Raw genomic sequence first — 21,686 nt, 5'->3', positions numbered from 1 at the left:
TTTCCATGACACTTGGTGAATGTGCTCAATGGCTGGTTGTTATGCACATTAACCATACAACTTGCATTCCCCTTAACATACCGGTATATAAGCAAATGGGATGACGGTATAGGAAGATTTCTGTGGCTATGAAATGGTAAACTGGAACAAACCCTCTTACTTTTCTTTTTCCAGGTGTCAGCAGAGTTATTTGTGGGAACCCCATCAAAGCTCTTCATGCACGGAGACAGAAACTAGGTGTAGGTTTTCTTTCATATGTAATTTCTTTTTTCTTTTTTTCTTGGCAAGCCAGCATGTCTTTAATTCTAGGGAGATAAAAGCTGAAGAGTTCTATAGAATTCCATAGATTTCTACTGTGTAGAAGACCATTATGAGAAGAAACAAACTTTGAAAAAAGTTAATTGCATGTCTGTACAGCTCAAGATGCAAGGTGGTGTAGGGCCTCCCATTGTGGGGTGGGATGCCAGCACATGAGAACATAGAGAAGAGACAGACATCTATCTAAACTATCACTGCATCCCACTAAACTGCTGTCTACTTTAATGGAGAAAATAAAACATTGTGCTTCAAGACGCTGGGCTTCTCCGCAGTTACGTTTCCTCCTCTCCTTCCAGGCACAGTCCACACTTTAAAGCTGCATGTCTGAGTGTCCTTTTTTGCTTCAGAGATTTCCCTGTGAAATTCCGCTCTCTGAAGCTCAATTGGAGCAAATGGCAATCCACTTAAAAACCGAATTGATGTTTGCTCCAACAGGAAAAGCACCAGGGCAAACACAACAACAATTGGGCACAGAACTTTTAAGCCTGGACCTGTGCCTGGAAAGTGTGGATAAGTATATTGTTGCAGTGAAGGGGTTTATAACAGGTATGTGTATCTGCGCTCAGAACACATAGAAGTGTGTTCTGAGTCCTTTATTTTATATTTCCTACTGGGTAGTTATTTTAACTTCATAAAGTCTTGATTTATTTTTCTTAAAGAACACCTAGAAGTGCACTGTGTGTGTATACACATGGAGTGGGTTTTTGTTTTTTGTTTGCCACACACAACATCTTCTGGTTCTCTCTGCAATATAGACATCATCCTTCATACAAACCTTGCCTCATAATTATGGGCATTTTACAAGTTATTATATAAAATCTACCTTGTGTCTTGGTCAGGCTGGGCTTCAGAGTGGCCTTGCACACGATGGAAGCCCATGTGAAAGCTGATAGGGGCATTGCTGAGGGGAGAATCACAGCAGGGTGCCCTGCCTCTCCTCAGTTCCTTGAATAATGATGGGTGCTGATGAAGGAAAGGACACTGCTAGGACACCACCATTAAACAAGCAACAGGTGGAATTGTCATGGAAGCAGCCTGCCTAGCCCTGCTGCTCCTTCATCCTGCAGTTGTCCACCAGTCCATGCACCACACCCCATCTTTTGTGGCTCCACAGCAGTAGCCCGGTGGTGTCGCATGCACTGGCCGCAATAAGAGGAATTCTTTACCTCAGAAAATGGTTGCGAGAGGAAAATTAACTTTTTTTTTTTTTCCAAATACATTTTTATTGAGGTTATACACATAACAAACATACAAACAGATACAAAAGAAAAAATTATAACAAAAAAAAAACCACAAAAAAGCGTCAGGATATACAAAATTAACTTGTAAAAAACAATCTGTGGTCCTGGAGAAATGAGAAGTTTTCAGTCAAATATATAGTGAACAGCAGATGTGTTCTGACATTATTTCACCTATGTTGTAGCCTACAGTAATGAACCTGTTTCAGCCACCAAGTCAGCCGGCAGTACATCCCTTTGGCATTGAAGAAACTGATTATGTAAATACGGATGACATCTACGCTGAGCTGAAACTCCTGAAAGAGCATCACCTCCAGTAAGAGTTCAAATTTAGTCTTATTAAGACAGTTTGTCAAGTGACCTACTCCCCAGATAAAGCAACCAGTGAGCACTGTATGGAATAAACACTCAATTATAAGCTGACTTGCTTCTGTCCAGGCCTAGGCGCAGGATACCTTAAGGATCACCTCCTCCTATACAAGCCTGAGTGCTGCCTAAGATCTGATGGAGAGCCCCTTCTCTATGTCTCTGTTGTAGTGGAGGTACTGTTGTTGGGGAAAAGAGAGAGGGAATTCTAAGGGGTTGTACCTAAATAGCAGAATACTTTGTCCCATGAGGCTCAGTTGGCCCCTTCTCATGGTATTTTGCCTTGGCCAAAACTTTACTGTATTTGATTTTTATTGCCTTTTTTTTTTACCAGCTTTTTCTTTTTTTTTACCAGCTTTTTCTGTTCTATCCGTTGCACCTGTCTGTTTTTAATTGTGTGGGGTTTTTTTTTTAAATAGTATTGGATTTTATAGCAGTATTCATTGTTGCTATCTACCCTCAGCGATGTATAAGCACTAGAAGGGCAGAATATAAATATTTAAATATATATTCTGATTAAAATTATTAAATAAACATTGCAAAATACCAAATGGAATAAAGAAGTTGGTAATATCAACCGTTAGCTTCTTTTCAGAAAACCTGTCTTGCTCCAAGATGCTCTATGCTGCATCTCTTAGACCATTCTAAACACACACAAAGCTTAAGACATGTGAACTATGGAAACTTTTGTGACCCAGCACATTTACCCCATTTTTAAGGAGCCTTGCTCACTAGATTATCCTGTTGTCTAAATTAGCATATGAAAGTTTAGTTTTCTGCCTGTTTCTTCTCACTGTGATAAGATAAGCACTTAAGCCACCTTGTGGCAGTTCTGAGGAATTGCCCTTCACACTTAAATTCTGATGTAATCTGTTCCCAGAACTGATTTGTCACCTGTTAAGTCAAGATGTTCTTCCCACGGATGAGGTAGTCTCTTTTTACAGATTGGAAAACAAAGGTTGTACTAACAGAGATTCCCTGCAGACTATGTTGTACATCGGGAATAGGGAACCTATCGCCCTCCAACTGTTGGGGTACAACTCCCATCATCTCCAGCCAGAATGGCCAATAGTTGGCATGATGAGCATTATAGTGCAGTAAACATCTAGAGGGCACCAAGTAGCCATTCCCTGCTGTACATCTTTGGCTCACATTGTTGCCGTCAGTCAACCTTGCTGTTCACCTTGGAAAATTGTTGTGCCAGCATGATTGCTGTATGTCTGGAAGGAATGGTGTAGGCAAGGCTTTTCCTCCATCTCATCAATCTTTCTTTCAGGGTTTTTGTCCTATGTTTCAAATTTAGCATTAAAGTGCAATGGGGAGTTCCTGTGTCTATCTGTGTGATGGGACCACACACCTACACCCACACCCATTTTTAAAAAATTGTGTTAATTTATTCACAAAAATTTTAAATTGCTTTACAAATGCTGCTCCAAAAGTAGTTAACCAAGCAACGAAATAAAGCCTCTTGAATCCATCCTATGAAAATTCATATCAAAGCTAAAAATAAAAACACATAAAATGGGGCTAATTTTCAAAAGTACAGAATAGTCTCCATCCATTTCTATAATGCCATGAGAGGGAGCCAAATGAACAGCTCCCAGAAGTGAGTTCCAAAGCTTTCAGAAGAGTTTTTGGTGGAAGCTTTCTCTTTGTGGCATTTCTTCCCAAAAGAGACTTGCCAAAGCTCAAATCTGAACATCTAAAAGTGTTGCGAGAATACAGTGCCAGGGTCAAAGCTTGTCTCTGAAGGAGTATTGTAACATGGAGTATTTTACTCTTACTTAGATAGGGTCATTATATTATCTTAAATCTATAGATTCTGGTGTATAGTGCATTATGTTTTTTAATGTGTTGGAACATGTGGTTTGGATAGGGCAGGAAGAAAGTCAAACTTACTAGCATCAAATTTCTGGCAGGCACCTACAAGCTCTCCAAAGGGCAAATTCTCCCCAGGAGCTAAAAACAACACCAACATTAAGTGAGGAGGAGGAACACTACAGCTTGAGTGACAGCTGTGATGAAGATCTGAAAGAAGCCACTCAGGAGGAGATCATGGAAATCACATCATCAGATTCTTCTTGCCAGTCCCGTCTTTCATCATCAGGTACATTATCCAAATGATTAATGCACCCCTTGTTACTGACAAGTAACAACAATTATATGCCTGCCTTAGGTTTTGTAGTTCTAAAGTTCCTGTGATATGTATGTATCTTTGGCAAATTTCCATTTTCTCTGTCAAAAATATGTGCATGGAGTTATCTTTCCTATCATTTTCTTCTGAGATACACACACGGGGATTTTTCTGGCTAACAAAATAAGCACAGATTGGCTTGAGTAATTATTTTAGCAAACTTTCAATTTGAGATACCTATGCTTAAAAGAATCACAAGACCCGAAGTATGTGCTCAGAAGAGAAATAATGCTAACTTATATCAACATTTTATTTGCATTCAGATTACAATATTTTTGTCCCTGCCTTCCGATTTCAGAATATGAAGGCAAGGAAGAAAGAGAGAGAAAGCAGGTTGTGATGGCAAGGTTCCAGAGACCAGAAGTTATAGAGCATGACAGGGAGGTGCATGGGAAGAAGCAATTCTGATCATTTAAACTACTACAAGCCATAGGAGATCAAGATTTCCTTTGATTTCCCATGATTGAATGCCTGCCTACTTTCCAACTTTCCACAGTAACTATTGGGTTTTGTAACAAACACCAAGATTCTTCAGAAGCTGTACCAAGTAGAACGTATAGTTTGGAACAGAGAGCTTTTCCCATTCAATCTTTGTAACTTGAATGATGGGAGAGTTCAACTCATACTGACGTTCTGTGTACACTGCATAGGGAGTGAGTGCCATTCAATTTAGTGGGACTTATTTCTGTGTAAACGTGCACTGAATTATACTATCAGTCCTTTAATATTTTGAAACCTCTCATAGCTAAATAGATGGAAATTCAGGCCATTCTAATAAGAACAAGAGTTCCTGGTCTAAACCCACCTCAGTTCATGAAAGCCTCTTAACTACAGTTGTTGTTGTTGTTATTGTTGTTGTCGACATCTGTCTGTCTCAGGAGACAATGGAGGACTTTGCCTTTGGGGGTGAAGTCAAACTCAAACTGTTGGAAGGTTACAGCACCTGTGTTTGCTGATTTACGCTCTCAAGTAGATGGGAGTGAAGTTACATGCTCTGCTTCTAAATTGCTGTGCTTTCCCTTTGCATTTCAGATTCATTGCACGTCCAGGAAAATTCATTGCCCACCATTATAAAGCGCTCTATTGTACCCTCTCCTCCAAAAAGTCCCTCGCCTGCATTCGTACAGCGAGTGAGAACTGAGTTTGTTGGAGCTAGACGCCTGAAAGTGCACAGTTCAGAAAAGGCAGTTCTACCGAAGCCACAGCCTTCATCAACTCAGAACAGTGATACAGTGCAGAATGTGTTTGAGAAGACTACTGTTCAGAGTCTCAGCAGAAAACCTGATTTCTCCTTATCTGATACGTCTATCTTAAGTCAGAGGCATAGGACTTTTGGCCCCGACAGCAAGCAGACCAAGAGACCTGTTTCAGGACCAGCAACAATTGGACCAACAAACATCAGGTTGGGATACTTAGGTAGCTCTTTCACTAGGATTGCTAAACCAATTGGAACAAATCCACATGGGATAAAGGCTGCTTTATAACATCCAGGATGGAGTGAACTGTGCTTTAAAGTTTAACCCATTGGCTTTGGTTTTAAGCATACCTAACTCTCTCTCTCAAGAGTGTGATTGCAGGCTTTTGATCTTACACTTACTGCTTGGTTTTCTGTTTTGGATGGTGTTATCCTTCTCAAAATGAGTTCCAAGAAGCTTCATTGACAACTTGCATCTAAGATTAGCTTCAGCTTTTCAGCACCTGTCCACTGCACATCTCCCTTTCATAGATTAACAATGGATCTATCTATCTATCTACCCTGCTTTTCAGAAAAAATTGTCTCAACAGGTCAGCACAAGGAGGACCATCTGGGAGGTTTGGAGGTTCCTCTATATACTCTTCCTCTTGCAGACGCGTCAGCCTATAGTTCAAGCTAAGTTGCACCTGACACTTGCAACATATTCTCCCTTATTATTACTTCTTCTTCTTCTTCTCCTTCTTCTTCTTCTTCTTCTTCTTCTTCTTCTTCTTCTTCTTCTTCTTATTACATTTATCCATAATTTACTACGTAAAATGTCTCAAAGCAACTCACAGTTGGAAAAAACATACAAAGGCAAGTATTTAAAACAACATCAAAAGAATAAAACAACATTATTTACCCAAAGTGCTCATCCTGCAGTATTATATAAAGATATGAATCCTACACCACCCAGCTAAATTACAAACACCAAAAACAGCTAGGTGCCATATGAGCCCAGTTAAGAAGCAAATGCTAGGGTAAACAATGCCTTTGGCTGGCACCTAAAAGTTAACAATGATGGCATCAGTCATATCTCCCTAGGGAGAAGATTGCATAACCATCACTGAAAAGACCTGTTCTCACGTTGCCACATTCCACACATTCACAGACTCTGGATAGGCTCATATGAGGAGAGACAGTCTCTAAGGTACTGAGGTCTGAGTTACATCAGTCTTTGTAGATGAAAACCAGCACTTCAAACTGAGGCTAAAAACTAATGGGCAGGGCAGCCAATGCATTTTGGGCAGGATCAGTGTTGTATGCCTTCTACTCCCAGTTGACAATCTGGCTTCTGAATTCTGCACTAGCTGCAGTTTACAAATTATATTCAAAGGTAGCTGCATGTATGATAAAACACATTGCAGTAATCTAGCCTAAAGGTTATCATATCATAGACTACAGAAGCAAGGCTATCCCAGTCCAGAGAGGGCTGCAGCTGGGCCACCAGTCAAAGCTGATGGAAGGTACTCTGTGCCACCAAGGCCACTTGTGCTTCCAGTGACAGTAATGGGTCCACAGGTACCCCCAAGCTGCATGCTATATACTGTATCTCTGTAACTGAGTGGTGTGTTGTTCTCCATGCTAATGAGGTGGGACATAGGGGGTACAGAAGAGGTTTTATCCCTCTTTGTTGCATCCAGCGCAGGAGGTTTAAGTGACTATGCAATTCTAGCTTAGTCTCTGAAACATATTTGTGCCAACTCACTGTACTCTGGTGTTTCTTGTTTTCAGAGCCTCTGTAGATAGAAAGCTCCTCAAGATGATCAACTCTCATCAACCTGCTGTTCGCTCATGCACAAAAATGCCAGAGGGACTTGCAGTTCTGAACGTGGTCCGCCCTCTGACTGCCAAGGCTGCCCTGCAGAGCTTGCCAAGCAAGCCAAATATCTCAATGACGGCTCAAAGCAAGACTCCCAAATTGTAGGAAATGCCCTCAGCAGCTGTGCGTATGTTGTTGCCAAGTCACAGACGCTTTCAGCTGCTTTCTGTGTTTCCCATCTTCCTATGAGCAACACAGGCTGGCTTCTCTGACTCATCGCAATCTCTGAACACAGCAGTGCCCTAGGTAAGCAAAGCAGTCTAAATAAACAATTTGATTGACCTCAAACAAAACTGCTGCTGCGAATGGAGAATCTGCAACTCCCCTATCAACCATTTTGGCAGCTTCTGCAAAAGGAGGAATGAAAGCTTGTGCCGCCATAGCCCTTTCAAGTGACTGTATGCCTGATGTTTACAGCAGCTGCGTGCCTGGCCTCATGGCCAGGGTGGCCCCTTTGACTCATCCAATGGGAGGAGGGTACAGACCATCCTTCAGCATTCCCTCAGGTATCCAGCTGCAGCTACTTCCATGTGTCCAACTGCTGTCAAAGGGATGTATTCCCTCTTGTGAAATCATACAACAGACTGGGAAAGCTGTGTAGAATGGAATTGAGTGTGCTTTGGGCAGGACTCTCGCTTTCAAAGCACATCCCTGATTCAGGCACGAACTTGGATTCCACGTCGATGTAGAAACACTCCATCTTGCTTGAAATCATTCTTCTCTATTCTTTTTAGCAGGGAAAAACTCAGTAGTTCAGAAGGAGTTTGGTAGAGGGGGATTGAGCACATCACTTTTTTTTGTACTTGGAAGGAACTCCTGATGCTCATCCAGAATGCTGTCATACAGATATACCTGAATTGGGTGGGCTGTGTTTTCTCCAAGCCAGATGTCCGTTGTAAATATATTTGCAGTGGACAAGGTTGATTCCCAACAATCTCTCCTTTACCTCATCTTTTTCATGTGTTTTTACCACAAATGTATTTGCAATCAAATGTTCTGTAACTTTTTTTTACTAGATCAGTTTTAAAGGAATACAAGAATATGTGTGTGCGTGCATGTGCTCGTCTGCGCGCGCACACACAGAGACACACACACATATTCAACCACTGCAGGGAGCTTACTCTACTTTTAATAACATTTATTCTGCTTTAGAATACAATATGAAGTGCTATGAACTGGTATAATCTGATCTGGTTTGCATAACAATGTAAACAATTCCACCAGGCCCCAGGTATGACATCTTATGGATAAAGTCAACACGTGAGCAGGCATTCACAGATGTTGCGAGCAGCAGTGGTTGTGAGCATGTCAGCAGGAGAAAGCATGCTGCCACAATCATGGGAATTGCTGCTGTCTGCATATGTGATAGTCAAGTTCACACTGTATATTTGTCAACACGAATCCCAAGGACAGTTGGGACTGCTTGCAAGTAGAAAAAAAGCTATGTATGAACTGGCACTCAAGACAGATATATTTCAACAATTATTGTGAATATTTTGAAACTAAGTACTGTAATTGTTTAAATTATTTTCTGGAAGACTATTTATAATACATGAATTATGCAGCATCCCAATCTGTAGGTCATTTCTTTCTAGTTGAATGTTTGAAATGCATAATGGAGCTGAAACCAAGAACGTTCACACCATATCGTCGGCTTGTCCTTTGAAGCCAAAAAATTTAAAAAATATAAGAGGATTTGGGACATTCACACCCTTAGAAGGCATGCATTTCTGCAGTAAATGGAGCAGGGGATTGTAGGAGTAAAATCAAAATTCACAGAATGGTCGTTCCCAGAAAATGTGTAAAATTGGCCTTGGCAAAACATGCACCATTTAAGCCAGCTTCCTTCATTACACCAGTCTCTCACTTTGCAATCATAATTAAAATTATCCTCTGTATATAAATGGTGAGAGAGCAGGCGTAGCCAATATGGTGCACTCCAGATGTTAGACTCCAACCCTCATCAACCCTCATCATGGCCAATGGTGGGCATTAAAATTCAGCAACATCTAGAGCGCACCACTTTCGCTACCCTTGGTATGGGGGAGACCAGCAAGTCTGACACACAGTACCCCCAAGTAGCACAAGAATTCTGGGCAAAATTACCCAATCACATCCAATTTTAATAGGAAAAAAGCATATGGGAGAGAGGTGCTGCATTGTCCCTAAACCATGATGTACTGCAGCCATCCTCCCAAATGTTTTCTTCCAGCTGGGCTTACTTCCAATCTGTCTCTTTTTATGTGGTAATCTATGTTGAAAGACATGCCTAGATTGCCCCAAATGCCAAATTATTTTCCTAGTCCCCAGTTAATGTGTGAGTTTTATGTTGCTCCATAGCCAACTAACAATATTGTTTGGGCCACCCCAATCTCTGCCAAGCGATAGTAAGAGATTTCAGGGGATTTGGCATTTAACCAAGGTTGTGTTTCTGTTGGGAAATCAAGGCGCAGTGGAGACTAGTGTCTTTATGAAATATGGTTTATTCTACACCTGGGTTTTGATGAAGAGAGAGAGTTCATGGCATTTACATCACAAGAGGGACTTGTCCTTCCCAGCAGTGCAGCCTTGGATTCAGAGGCATCCCAAGCGCCTTCCCCATGTCTCTTTCTAACAGCCTGCTGTTCTGCCCACTTCCTGCCCCTTCTTCCCAGAAACCCCAAAATGTCTGTGGCAAAAGGATGCCCTCTCTTCCTGTGCTGACATCACGCCCCACTGTTACCCTGGGGACCTCCCCCTCTCAACTTTGCTATTGTCTTCTGCTAACTTAATACACGGCTGGGGGAAAGGACACCATCTGGATGATCAATTGTTCTTAATGGACTGGTACTTAGTTATTTTATTTATTAAATTTATATACTGCCCTCTATCCATAGACCTGAGAGTGGTTCACAACATAAAAACAGTTCTCCTGTTCTTAATGGCATTGATGCTATCAGCAGTCTCCTGAACTGGTTCAGCATGAGTTTTTTCACTCGCCTGGCATCTTTCCTTCATACTTCAAAAAATTAGGGGTAAATTCTACCCCTTTGCTAAATTTAAGATAATGGGGGGTCTGCCAAATTCCTAGCAATATGTAGCTTTACTTCTTTTCTCTGCCTCCTTTCCCATCACCATTAATGTGGTGCTTCTTGTCTTACGCCTTCCAAGATAGTTAAGCTGGCACAAAGAACTGCCTCGGAATTGAAAGGGAAAGTCACAAAGATACATGCCAGGCAAACTGCAGAGTTGTGCTGTGTATTTAAAGCCATGCAAACCACCTTTGCTGGTGACATTCATCAGCATGTCATCTAGCAGGACAGTACCTCCTTAAGTGCAGATCAGTGATAGTGGGTATGTAAGTCATATGCTTGAAGCCATATCTTGAGCGAGCACTCCTCTGTCCTATCAGGGACACCATGGGAAGTGTAGTATCCAGCGTAGTCTTGAATTCCTGAAAAAAGGACACTGCTGTTACCAAAAGATAGCAGCATTTAAAAGCAGGTGTGTGTGGCTGGCGTTTGCCTTCAGTACTTTGTTAAATATAATTATACACTTTATCCAAGCCCAATACTCTGCTACTAAAACTAAATTACACGTAACAGTCATAGAAACTCTAAAGAGGAATCTTGGGCATAGCACTGTTTGGTGTTGTGATTGTTTCATTGTTGGCTGTTTTGTGACTTTTGGTGTGTCATCTAAACAGAAAAAGGTGAGCTTCACAAGCATGACAGAGAGGGGGGAATCAGATCAAGCAACCTTGTGTTGCACCTCATTATCCCTGTCTGTCTGTCTCTCTATCTGTCACACACAGAGAGAGAGAGAGAGAGAGAGAGCGCACATATGTTACCTGGATGTGATTTTAGTACAGCATACCCTTCCCGCCGCAGCGGTACCATTTATCTACTTGCACTGGTGTGCTTCGAACTGCTAGGTTGGCAGAAGCTGGGGCAGAGCAATGCGAGCTCACCCCGTCCCAGGGATTCAAACCATCAACCTTCTAATTGGCAAGTCCAAGAAGCTCAGTAGTTTAGACCACAGCACCACCCACGTCCGCCGCAATGCTGTTTCCGTGCTTCTGTCACGATGTTCCGTTGCACCAGTAGCAGTTTAGTCATGCTGGCCACATGACCTGGAAAGCTCTCTGTGGACAAATGCCGGCTCCTTTGGCCTGAAGTGAGATGAGTGCTTTACCCCATAGTCACCTTTGACTGGACTTAACTGTCCAGGGGTCCTTTACCTTTACCTTAGTATAGCATACTACTCAAATCAGCAAGCACAGTCCATAACCTGTTATTATAGGATGAATGCTCCATATGTATGATGTGTTAGCGGCAGTGAAATCTATTAACATCTGCCCTTTTGTGGAAGTGTTGAAAGTATCAAAGCCTTTCCCACTCTTAAATATATCCAAGACCTCTGCCCAAAGGAGGATAAAGATTTCTCCTTTTTCAAATTTGGCAGAGAAAAGAGGAACATATTTGTCAAAGTCGCACAACAGACCTGTGACACAAGCTAGAGGCAAAAACATCCACTTAACTCACTAGAAGTTAGGAATCTAAATGCCATTTATTTATTTGCCTTTGAAAAAATTGCCACCTTAATTCTACAAAAATACTAACTGGTTGTGCAGGGGGAGACAGGGAAGCAGAGCAATTTAATTCCTCCACTAAGGATTAGCAGTAACATTTTTTTCCTAATATAAGGTCTGCCAAACAGCCTCTCTGTTCATCTAATTTTCAAGGTTCCTGGAAAAGGCACATTACAAGCAAGGCTTTTTTTTTTACATTGGTTTTAATGTGACTTGTGGGGCTACATAAATGACAGAATGTAATAGCAGGAAGCCTCATCTTTAAATAAAGGAAATTACTCAAGGCCTGAAAATGTGCAAGACTTTGGGAGGCGCCTCTTCCTCTGCTGCAGATGGATGCTACAGCAAGTCATAATTTCGGTCATCAACACTGACCTAATGAATTAATAACTTGGAACTGGCAGGTGTGTAGGAAGACTTGAAATTATAGCGGGTTCAGCTAGGATACTTTTTACTTGTGTAATCACAAAATAATAACTGATCCCTCACGTGATGTGAACCCAAGGTATCCAATGCTAGTCCTACTTAGAGTTGACCAACTGAAAGTAAGAGGCATGACTCTCTTGTGTCCATTGATTTCAATGTGTCTACTCTGAGTAAAACTTAGTTGGCTACAACCCAGAATGCATGCTTGCATGTACCTATTTTATAATATTTCCTGCCCTTTAATGTAAAACAGTTCCAGGACTGCATTTGCATGAGCAGCATTCACTGTGGCTCTTTCTGTGTGCTTTTCCATAATCATAGTCTGGCACTGGCACTGGCACTTAGGGGGCAGGGGCTGTTTATAAGGGCCAGCATCTTTGTCCTTCCTACTCATATTAACCTTAGCACAGTCCCTGGGTCTAGTTAAAATGCTGTCATCTTATAGCGCTGCTATCCTCACGCTATGCAATAACTACTGCTTCTTTCAATCTTTTTTGGAGTTAATGGGATTTGCTGCGCACTGTGAAATTGTTATTTAAGTAGACACACTGATATGTATCTAAGCAAGCAAGAGGTAAAGAAAATAGATTTCCAATTTAGCACAAAAAGAGGGCTTTCCAGCTGAAGTGCCCAGTGAATCAATGTTGAGACTTAAGTATTCACCCTGCCACCATGTACTCTTCTTTCTGTTTCTCCTATTCTTTCTCTTGGGACTTGCCTATATTATCAGTTTATCCTGGAATAGAGCTAAACAAAGGATGGGGATTGGAAAAGGTCCAGATGTTCCTTCTAAAAACATCCAACCCTTGCAGGTTAGCAGAACAGAAGTACTTATTCTCCTTGAGCTAAATTCTCCCTCTGTCTGCCACCACCACCACCACCAACAATAATAATTTATTATTTGTACCCCGCCCATCTGGCTGGGTTTTCCCAGCCACTCTGGGCGGCTTCCACAGATACCAAAAATACACTAAAAGCTTCAAATCATCAAAGGAGCTTTTATACAGATAGCTAAACTAACCCCTGCTCCTCCAACTCTTTTATTTAAAGGAACCCCTGGATGATTCTACAGTCTATACTAAGCTATGTTTCATTCATTCCCTTTTTATGAGGAATCTATCCAACACCATCCCTTTTTGGTTCTTCCATCATTTCTCAGACTGTAGAAAGTCTGTTTTGGGTTTTTTTCCAAAATAAGAGCACAGTCTCACTAGGTGTACATGCCCTTGGTGCTACTTCTAGCTTTTTAAAGAGGCAGGGGTTAGATGGGCAGAGATCTATTGTGCAGGTGAACTTGTCAAAACTCTGCATACATTCACCATAACCTTTGCGTTACGTGCCTTTTATCACCCTGTTTATGCTATTTAATTGATCTCTTAACCAGAGCTAAAGTTTTTTCAGCTGTTTTTTTAAAAAAACAAAATAATGTTAGTGTGCTTAACACCATAATGCTGTCTAAAAATAAAGAAATAAGAAGCTTTCTGGTCATTGCCATTAAACCTGCTGCAAAAATGCCAGTGGCCAGAATGCTTTTAAACTTTTTAAAAAGCATTATAGCATTATTGTGGTGTGACATGCTATATTGCTTTTTTTATTCTTTATTTTAAAAAACTGTTTTAGTACTAATTTATCTACTGTATATTTTGGAAAGTTTCCTATATGATGCGTCTCAAGATATTGTTTACAAATTTGTCATGAGGGTTCCTAAAGTGGGGGTGGCAGTCTTCATCAATGTTTGACATCAGCTGCCATTGATTGGACGTTGGCAGACTGAAACATGTCTTTGGCATGACTGCCCAATTTTTGGTGGGACAGGTCCAAACTATGCTTATTTCAAACTCTACATGAGGGCTGCTGAAGTGGGGGCAGCAATTTTCATTGATGTTGGGCCACCGACTGCCATTTTGAATCAAGATGGCAGACTGAAATGTGACTTGGGCGTGTCGTTGTCCAGTTTTTGGTGTGATGTGTCCAACCTGCACCAATTTGGACACCTCGGAATATATCATTTCACTATTTAGCAAATTTGGCATGGCAGGCCAACTTGTGCCAATGTGGATGCCTGTGAAGACATTGGCCAACTCAGCATGAGATTTCCTGAGGGAGGAAGCAGCGAACTTCATCTATGTTTTGATGCTGGGTGCTATTTTGAATCAAGACAGTGGACCAAAATGTGACTTTGATGTGACTTCACTCAGTTTTGGTTATGGGTCCAAACAGTGCCAATGTGGACACCCCTGAAGATATTGTTGCCCAATTTGATGTCACTTTGGCCAATTTAGTATCATGAGTCCAAACTATGCCAATTTGGATGATTTGAAGTTATTGACCCCCAATTTGGTTCCAAGATGGAGATGGTCATTCTGCTCTATGTTTGGAGGCTGGACACAATTTTGAATCAAGAGGGCAGACCGAAAATGACTTTGACATGCCTTCATCCAATTTGGTGTGATAGTTGCAAATGAGATCTCCTAAGGTGGAAGAGGTATATTTTGTCTATGTTTGGATACCATTGGATGCATTGAGTCCTGCATCGGGGGGGGGGGGGGGGCACGCACAGCAGCCAAACTCACAAATCATACTATCCATTTAAAAATCACAATATGTTTGGGTTTCTTAGAATTCCCAGACAGCGCTGGGCACTTTCTGCTAGTTGTACTTGTACTATGCTTTGAAGAAGGAAACCTCTGTTTCCTGTTTCTTTATTCCAATGTCTGATTATCCAGCAACCTTGGGCTCAGAGGTGCCTACACAGCATTTACAGTATGACTCTGGGGAGGCCACTAACCTCTCCATGTATTTGTTACTAATGAACATACTTACTCTAGCTTCTGGTTCCATAATTTGAGGCTGCCATGTCTGAAAAGCAAAATCTCCCTCGCTGGTTGAAGAACTGCTATTCTTTTCTGCCAAAGAACAATAAAAGCAGAGTGCCTTATTAGCACTAAAATTCGCCCCCACATGCACTTTGCAATTTAATCTAAACTGAAGATGGTGTCTAAAACATCCCTTCCCCACTTTAGAAGAATCATAAACAATTGAGCACCTTTATCTAGACCCACAGAGCAATGGCTGAGCACAATGTGTTTTGGAACTCACACAATAGCAAGTAGGGCTCACAATTTATCCCTGTCTTACCACACACCTCATTTAACTTCTTAGCACATGATTCCACACACTGCAGAAAGAACAGAGCAACTGGGAATGTTGGTGGGGAGAATGTGTTCATGTGTTTGGTACCATCAAATGATTGGGGAGGGAGACATAGCCATACTTGTTCATTTAAAAATGTATATCCTACTTTTTGAGTAACTTCTTCCACAAAGTTGTTTACAATTTCCAATTAGAAAACAATATCTAACAGTAAAATAAGGGCACTTCAGGTAACCTTGACCTAAATGATTCAGAGCAGGGGCAGGAAACCTCAGACCCAGAGGCCAAATGTGGCTCTCTGGGTGCCTCTATGTGGCCCTTGGGATACTCTTCATCTCCATCCCAGACTGCAGCATTCACTGGCCCTCATCCCCTGTGGCACTTCACTTTCTCATTCTGCCTCCTGCCACTTCCTTTTCCTCTGCTGTCTTCCAGTTCATACCCCTTTCCTTCCTCTTCATTGCTCCACTGCCAGTCTGAGACATGAAAAACACATTGCACTGAACGAGAAAGTAGGAAAGAGTGTCACTCTTTGAAACTTCCTCCTTCAGCTCTATGTACTTTGGGGGGGGGGAATACCCACCTTTGCCATGTCATGTCGGGGAGGCAGTGAATAGGGTGCTCAATGGTTTTGTGGGCACCAGGGGAAATCCTCAAGGGTGCCACTGTGCCCATGACCACAGATTTAGGTACTGTAATTAGATTGCTCACTGCACATTGGTATTGTTTCTTAGTGTGCATATACACTAAATGAACCCGAGGCTGTGTTTTGTGAGATGTTGAGAGATTTCTGTCCTCCCTCCATTCAGCTTCCAGGATATTAGGTGGGAGGGGAAACATTTTTATTACCCATACATTGGTACCTCGGGTTACAGACGCTTCAGGTTACATATACTTCAGGTTACAAACTCCACTAACCCAGAAAGAGTACCTCGGGTTAAGAACTTTGCTTCAGGATGAGAACAAAAATCGCACAGCGGCGGCAGTGGGAGGCCCCATTAGCTAAAGTGGTCTTCAGGTTAAGAACAGTTTCAGCTTAAGAACAGACCTCCGGAACGAATTAAGTTCTTAACCCGAGGTACCACTGTATTTAGGTCCCTAGTGTAGAATTGTCCTAATGGGCTAACTATATGGTATGTGTACACACACCGAATGGAGGCCCAACACCATTCTGAAAGGAAAAAAAGTTTGGAGGGGGGAGGAAGTATTTTGAACAGAGTAGGGAGGACAAAAAGAGGGAATGCTTCTCTCTTTCAGTAGCTACCTTTTTTGTGCTTCACATTTGTCTGCCAAAGCAGCAGGGAATGGGAGTGGTGAACTGCTTAGAAGGTGATACAGAGCTGGGAAATAATGGACAGGAAAGAGCTAAGCAAGCAAGCAAGCAACCAACCTATCTTTGCTGATGCTCTGCTCAAAACACTCCCTCCTAGAGTTATTTTTCCTTTTTCTTTTTTTAAGAAGGCATCAGGGCTCCATACCATCCATTTGCATGTGACGTGTAGTTAGTTCCAGTTATGAATACATTGAATTAAGTTATGCTTCTGAAATTATTTTTTATTTATTTTGACAAATACAGCATAAAATTCTTCCTTAATGCACATAGCAGTACACAGATTATATTTAACAACAGATATAGTTAAAACAGAGATCCTTATGTTGACTTGCATACCCATGAGTGGAAGCAAACTTTTTGAGGAAACTGAATATAAGCTGGAAGTTTCGCTGCTTGCATCACTGATTTTCGTCCTGATACCCGTGGCACGACTAAGCAGCATTTTGCTACTTTGTGCAGAATCAAAAGAAAAGTGTCCATGGAACCTGAACAGGAAAAAAAGAAGATTGACCCAAGAGGAAGCTCACCCTGTTAAAAGAGTCGGAATAAGCATCAGCTCCTTGCAACCAACACTATCCATTTCAAACAACTGCAGGGCAGCTGCAAACACTTCACACTGGTGCATCTGGGCACTGAAAGTGATCAACCTGATCTACTTTATATTTTGGAAAGTTGTTTGTACACAGCATATTTGGACACCTCTGTCATAATTTTGCATAATACTTCCTGAGATCCTGGAGCAGGTTTTCGTCTCTTTGGATACAACTGGATGCCATTTTGAATTAAAATGGCAGATCAAACCTTTCAAGACTGCACTGTTCTAAAAATCGGTGCTGGCATCTAAAGATTCAGAGCCACAGTCTTCAGAGGGCATGAGTTTGATATTAGCAGTGTGATAGTAATGTTATGATTTGCACTTAACACTAAACCATAGTTTGTTTTAAACCATGCTTTGTTTAACAAAACGTGAGTTAACCACAAGTTGCCTTACAGACAGACAATCAAACAAAACATGACTTGTTTCTCCAACATTTGTTTGGTTTTTGAGCTAATCTTGCCTCATGCCTTTCTAGTTTTGTGAATTTATAGAAGACAGGGAGTGTCAAACAAGCCATGGTTAAGGAAAGGTGCTAGGTTCACATATAACACCAAACATGTAAAATAAATCAGGATTTGTGAGCCAATAACAAATAATGCATTCAGCTTGTGGTTTGTATGCAGTAAGCAAACTATAGTTAAGTGGGTCAAAAGGGGTCATGCATAACACTAAGCTATGGTTTAATAAACCATGGCTTAGTGTTATGTGCAAACCATTGCATGATACTGACTGTACTCCATTCCTTCTACCTGTTTTTCACCAGCACACACCTAGATTGAATCTCTACCTTTTGTTTACCAAGATGCCTGAAGTTCTACGAATTCGTTGGGACGAAGCTACGTCTGGCCTCGAAGGCAAGGACTCAAAAGTTTCATCATCTTCACTGAGGGGAAATTTGTCCACTGAAAGGTCCACATTATCGCTATAGGCATCTGCAGCTGCCATGAAGTGCTGAGGACCTCTATATTGTGAGATAATCTTAGAAGATGAAAGTGAAAGGAAAATAAAGTTATTCACCAGACTTCAACATTTATATAATACAGTACTGCTTTTCAGTGCTCCCATGGTAGTTGACAATTTGTTATATCAATGCATGAGAAAAGGACGGATTCTCTCAGGTTCTATTCAGAAGTGGATGGTAGACATTCCCTCTTCTGCTTTCCCCTCAGGGCATGCAAGTCCTTTAGCATGTCCTTCATTCCCAACAGCCATAAATGTGTATCAGCTGTTGATCCAGAAATTACAATCTAGGATTACATACTTAGGTTTATATTCATTTATTCAAAATTTTAGAAGTGGCCATTAATATTTAGCTGCTGGCTTATAACTACTAATGCTCTGCTCCAAACAAGCTGTGATGCCATTTGGTGGCTGCACATGATGTTCTCTTCGGGGCAGGGGTACTATAACTGACACATAAAATAAACACGCAGAGATACACTATTCCCTGGATGTGGGAAACCAATTGCAGCTTCACTCGCCATGTAAACAACACCTTAAGTCACAGAAATGCCATAGGTCTTTGGTGACCTCATTCAACAGAAACCAACCCCAAGGCACACTTTGGGTTCACATAAACATCTCACTGTTTACAGTGTGCATAACAGCCATTTCATGTATATTCACGAACTCCACCACACTCAAATACTGTTTCATATTACAAATCTATGCTTAAGTTTATTCTGATACAATGCCACCCTACGTCATGGATAGCCAATGTGGTGCCCTGCAGGTGTTGTTGGACTACGATTCCCATCAACCCCAACCATCATGTCTAGTGTTGTAACCCAACAACATCTGGGGGGGGGGGTCCCACGTTGGCTATCATTACCTTAGGATGGTCAACCTTTTGGGCCTTTCCCCCTTTTTAATTTTTAAAACTAAGAAAATTATAACACACTGTACATCCCTTCCCCTCCAGACTATTAAACAAAGCAATTCACCTGGCCATGGTAGTCACAGAGGCAGGTCGTGCATTCTGGACCCGTTCTGAAAAAATGTTGCCTGCTTAGTGGCATGTTTGAAGCTTGCTCATGAGCTAGGTTGGCCCCTGCAGCCCACACCTATAAAATATAGTGCAAATGGATGAGACACAGCATTAATGTATGACCTACAGTACCTCCCATTTTCATCTGTAACTGTAGCCTAGTGCCCTGTTTTTGCAGACCTCATGGGGAGAAAAGCTACTTGGAAAGACAATTTGGAATGAAGAGGAGATCCAGTAAGTGAGCCAGTCCAGAAAACTACTACTAATTTGTTAATCCCTTTTGGCTTTGCTCATTAAATTCCTGTGCAGTCAGGAAATCTGCTTTAAAAAAACCCTGGTCTGGCAAACATAAATGCTTGTGCTGATGGAGCAATTGTGTTAGCACGATGTTAAATTCCACCCATATATATTCTATTATTTCCCTGTAATGCTGGTAGAAATACATTCTGTTTTGTTGGTCAGAATTACACGTTTCTGGGAAAGCAGCAACACTTCCCATACAACCATTTTGCTTTTTAAAAATATTTTTTGTACTCATAAGTGCATAGTACAATTTAGAAATATTTAAGATAGAGACAATTGATTCCCTCTTTCTTTCTTTGCTCAAACTCAACTTTTTTTAGGATATAGAATTTTTTTGTAGCAAAAATAACTTTTTAGAGTTCTTAAATCCAGTGGGCTAACTTTCAGTTCATATTGATGTCATCTGTTTGAAGCAAAATGTTTTGGACTACCTGTGGCATGAAATTATTCTTCAGCAAGATAATATCTTATATACCGTATTTTTCCATGTATTAGACGAGGTTTTTTGACTCAAAAATCATGTAAAAAAACTGGGGTTGTCCTATACACGGATGGTGGTGGTGGTGTGGAGCTGCGCACTGCCAGCCAGTTGGTTGGCAGTCATGCTCTAGGGAGCTTCCCGCCCTCAGTGGCGTGGGGCGAGTGGCTGCCCACTTCTTTGCCAACCCAGCAACGGCCCTGCTGGGGTGATGGCACAAGTGCAATTCCCCCTTAAAAAAGCTCAACAACTTTGGGCCATCTCCCCTCATTTTCTTTAAATTTAGTCCTCAAAAATAGGAGGTGGCTTATACATGGGGGCATCTTATATATGGAAAAATACGGTATCTATATCTATATCACACTCAGGATTGGGAAGCAGGAGAGGTCCCTGCTGCTTACTGTGATGTGATGCTGTGCAGGCAGAACGGTGCCATTCGGGAAACGATAGATAGACACTGGGAAGTCTTTAACCCACTGCTGGATGATGTAGCCACTTAAATCTATTTCCTTGTTCAATAATGTATTGAAGATTCGGACAAATTTGCCTGTGTTATGTACACTCACAATCCTTAACGGTCCTGAACCAATATGGCATCTAGGGGAAGAAAGTGGGAAGAGGAGAAAAAAGATGGGTTAGGTGTGACTGATTTAGAAACAATTGGTATGAGCTATGCTATTTATGGGCCTGTGACGGAATACTTCTGGGTTCTTAAAGTGTAAGGCAGACAAAAGAAGTAAGGTAAGAGATATGGGAGAGGGGAGGTATCTAGGGCTGCCATATTTCAAAAAGTGAAAATCCAGACAGGTAGTGGGTTAAAAGTCAACTGAGAGAAGCACAGGCAGTTGTGAAGAGAACAAGTCTTCTCATAGACCAACTTAGTCATCTCTAACTCAAGTACAGTGGAAGTTTGGTTTCTGAACATCTTGGAAGTTGATTGTTTCAGTTTCCGAATGCCGAAAACCTGAAAGTAACTGCTTCGGTTTTCGAATGCTTTTCAGAAGTAAAACGTGCCACACGGCTTCCGTATTGAATTTTCCATAAGCAAATGCTTCCAGAAATGCATGCTTCAGTTTTCGAACGTTTCGGAAGTCGAACGGTCTTCCAGAATGGATTACGTTCAAAAACCAAGGTTCCACTGCACTTAGTTTCCAGTATAAGGAAAATGGCGGTCTGAAGCTACAAGAGTAGTAGCAGCTGAGACAGTTGTGAATTTGTCTGGAAACAGTAGAATTAGAAAAGGATTATTTAGGGCAAAGCACGGATCACCAACCTTTTCTTGCTCATGGGTGCATTTGCAAATTGGACAAACTCTCATGAGCACTACATGCACACAATGGCCAAGCACACTCTGTAATCTTTCTATTGGCTGCAACAAAATACTTTTCACAAGCCTAATTTCAGCAGGGGAAGCAAGCCTCTGAGAACCAGTGACTGCCTCTGCATGTGCAACTGCACCCATGAGCACCACCCTGACAATCCTGGGGTAAACTATATTTGGGGGTGGGGTGGGAGAGACCACATCTATACAAAGTCTAGATTACGTACACTCTATGCCTTCAAAGCACATTCAAATAACATTTTTCTCCTCAAAGAATTCTGCGCACTGCTGTTTGTTAACATGTGGATGTGAATTGTAACTCTGTGAGGGGTAAACTACAGTGCC

The 21,686-nt window shown here is 41.5% G+C and overlaps 2 protein-coding genes across 5 annotated transcripts in view; one reads left to right on the top strand and one right to left on the bottom strand.

Moving 5' to 3' along the window:
* LRRC56 (leucine rich repeat containing 56) overlaps window positions 1–7,465 on the top strand; it is a 33,530-nt gene extending 26,065 nt beyond the window's left edge. Inside the window, exons 9-13 of the mRNA XM_079950081.1 lie at window positions 175–239; window positions 1,742–1,872; window positions 3,842–4,040; window positions 5,139–5,518; window positions 7,085–7,465. Coding sequence (XP_079806207.1) covers window positions 175–239; window positions 1,742–1,872; window positions 3,842–4,040; window positions 5,139–5,518; window positions 7,085–7,277 — 968 coding nt within the window. The 3' untranslated portion in view covers window positions 7,278–7,465. The remainder of the gene's footprint in view (window positions 1–174; window positions 240–1,741; window positions 1,873–3,841; window positions 4,041–5,138; window positions 5,519–7,084) is intronic.
* Window positions 7,466–10,393: 2,928 nt separating this feature from the next.
* The window catches only part of LMNTD2 (lamin tail domain containing 2), a 62,934-nt gene continuing 51,641 nt past the window's right edge, over window positions 10,394–21,686 (bottom strand). For 2 of the 4 annotated variants that reach the window (XM_079970918.1, XM_079970916.1), the window contains exons 10-15: window positions 20,422–20,617; window positions 19,196–19,315; window positions 18,040–18,230; window positions 16,991–17,139; window positions 14,992–15,074; window positions 10,394–10,605 (exon numbers count right to left, since the gene is read on the bottom strand). In XM_079970918.1, coding sequence (XP_079827044.1) covers window positions 10,459–10,605; window positions 14,992–15,074; window positions 16,991–17,139; window positions 18,040–18,230; window positions 19,196–19,315; window positions 20,422–20,617 — 886 coding nt within the window. In that variant the 3' untranslated portion in view covers window positions 10,394–10,458. Of the gene's footprint in view, window positions 10,606–14,991; window positions 15,075–16,990; window positions 17,183–18,039; window positions 18,231–19,195; window positions 19,316–20,421; window positions 20,618–21,686 lie in introns of those variants that run through there. The other 2 variants (XM_079970917.1, XM_079970919.1) reach the window with 2 other exon arrangements.

Source organism: Podarcis cretensis (assembly GCF_951804945.1).
Source record: "Podarcis cretensis genome assembly, chromosome: 1".
Taxonomy (NCBI): domain Eukaryota; kingdom Metazoa; phylum Chordata; class Lepidosauria; order Squamata; family Lacertidae; genus Podarcis; species Podarcis cretensis.
This window is presented reverse-complemented; position numbering and strand designations above follow the sequence as displayed.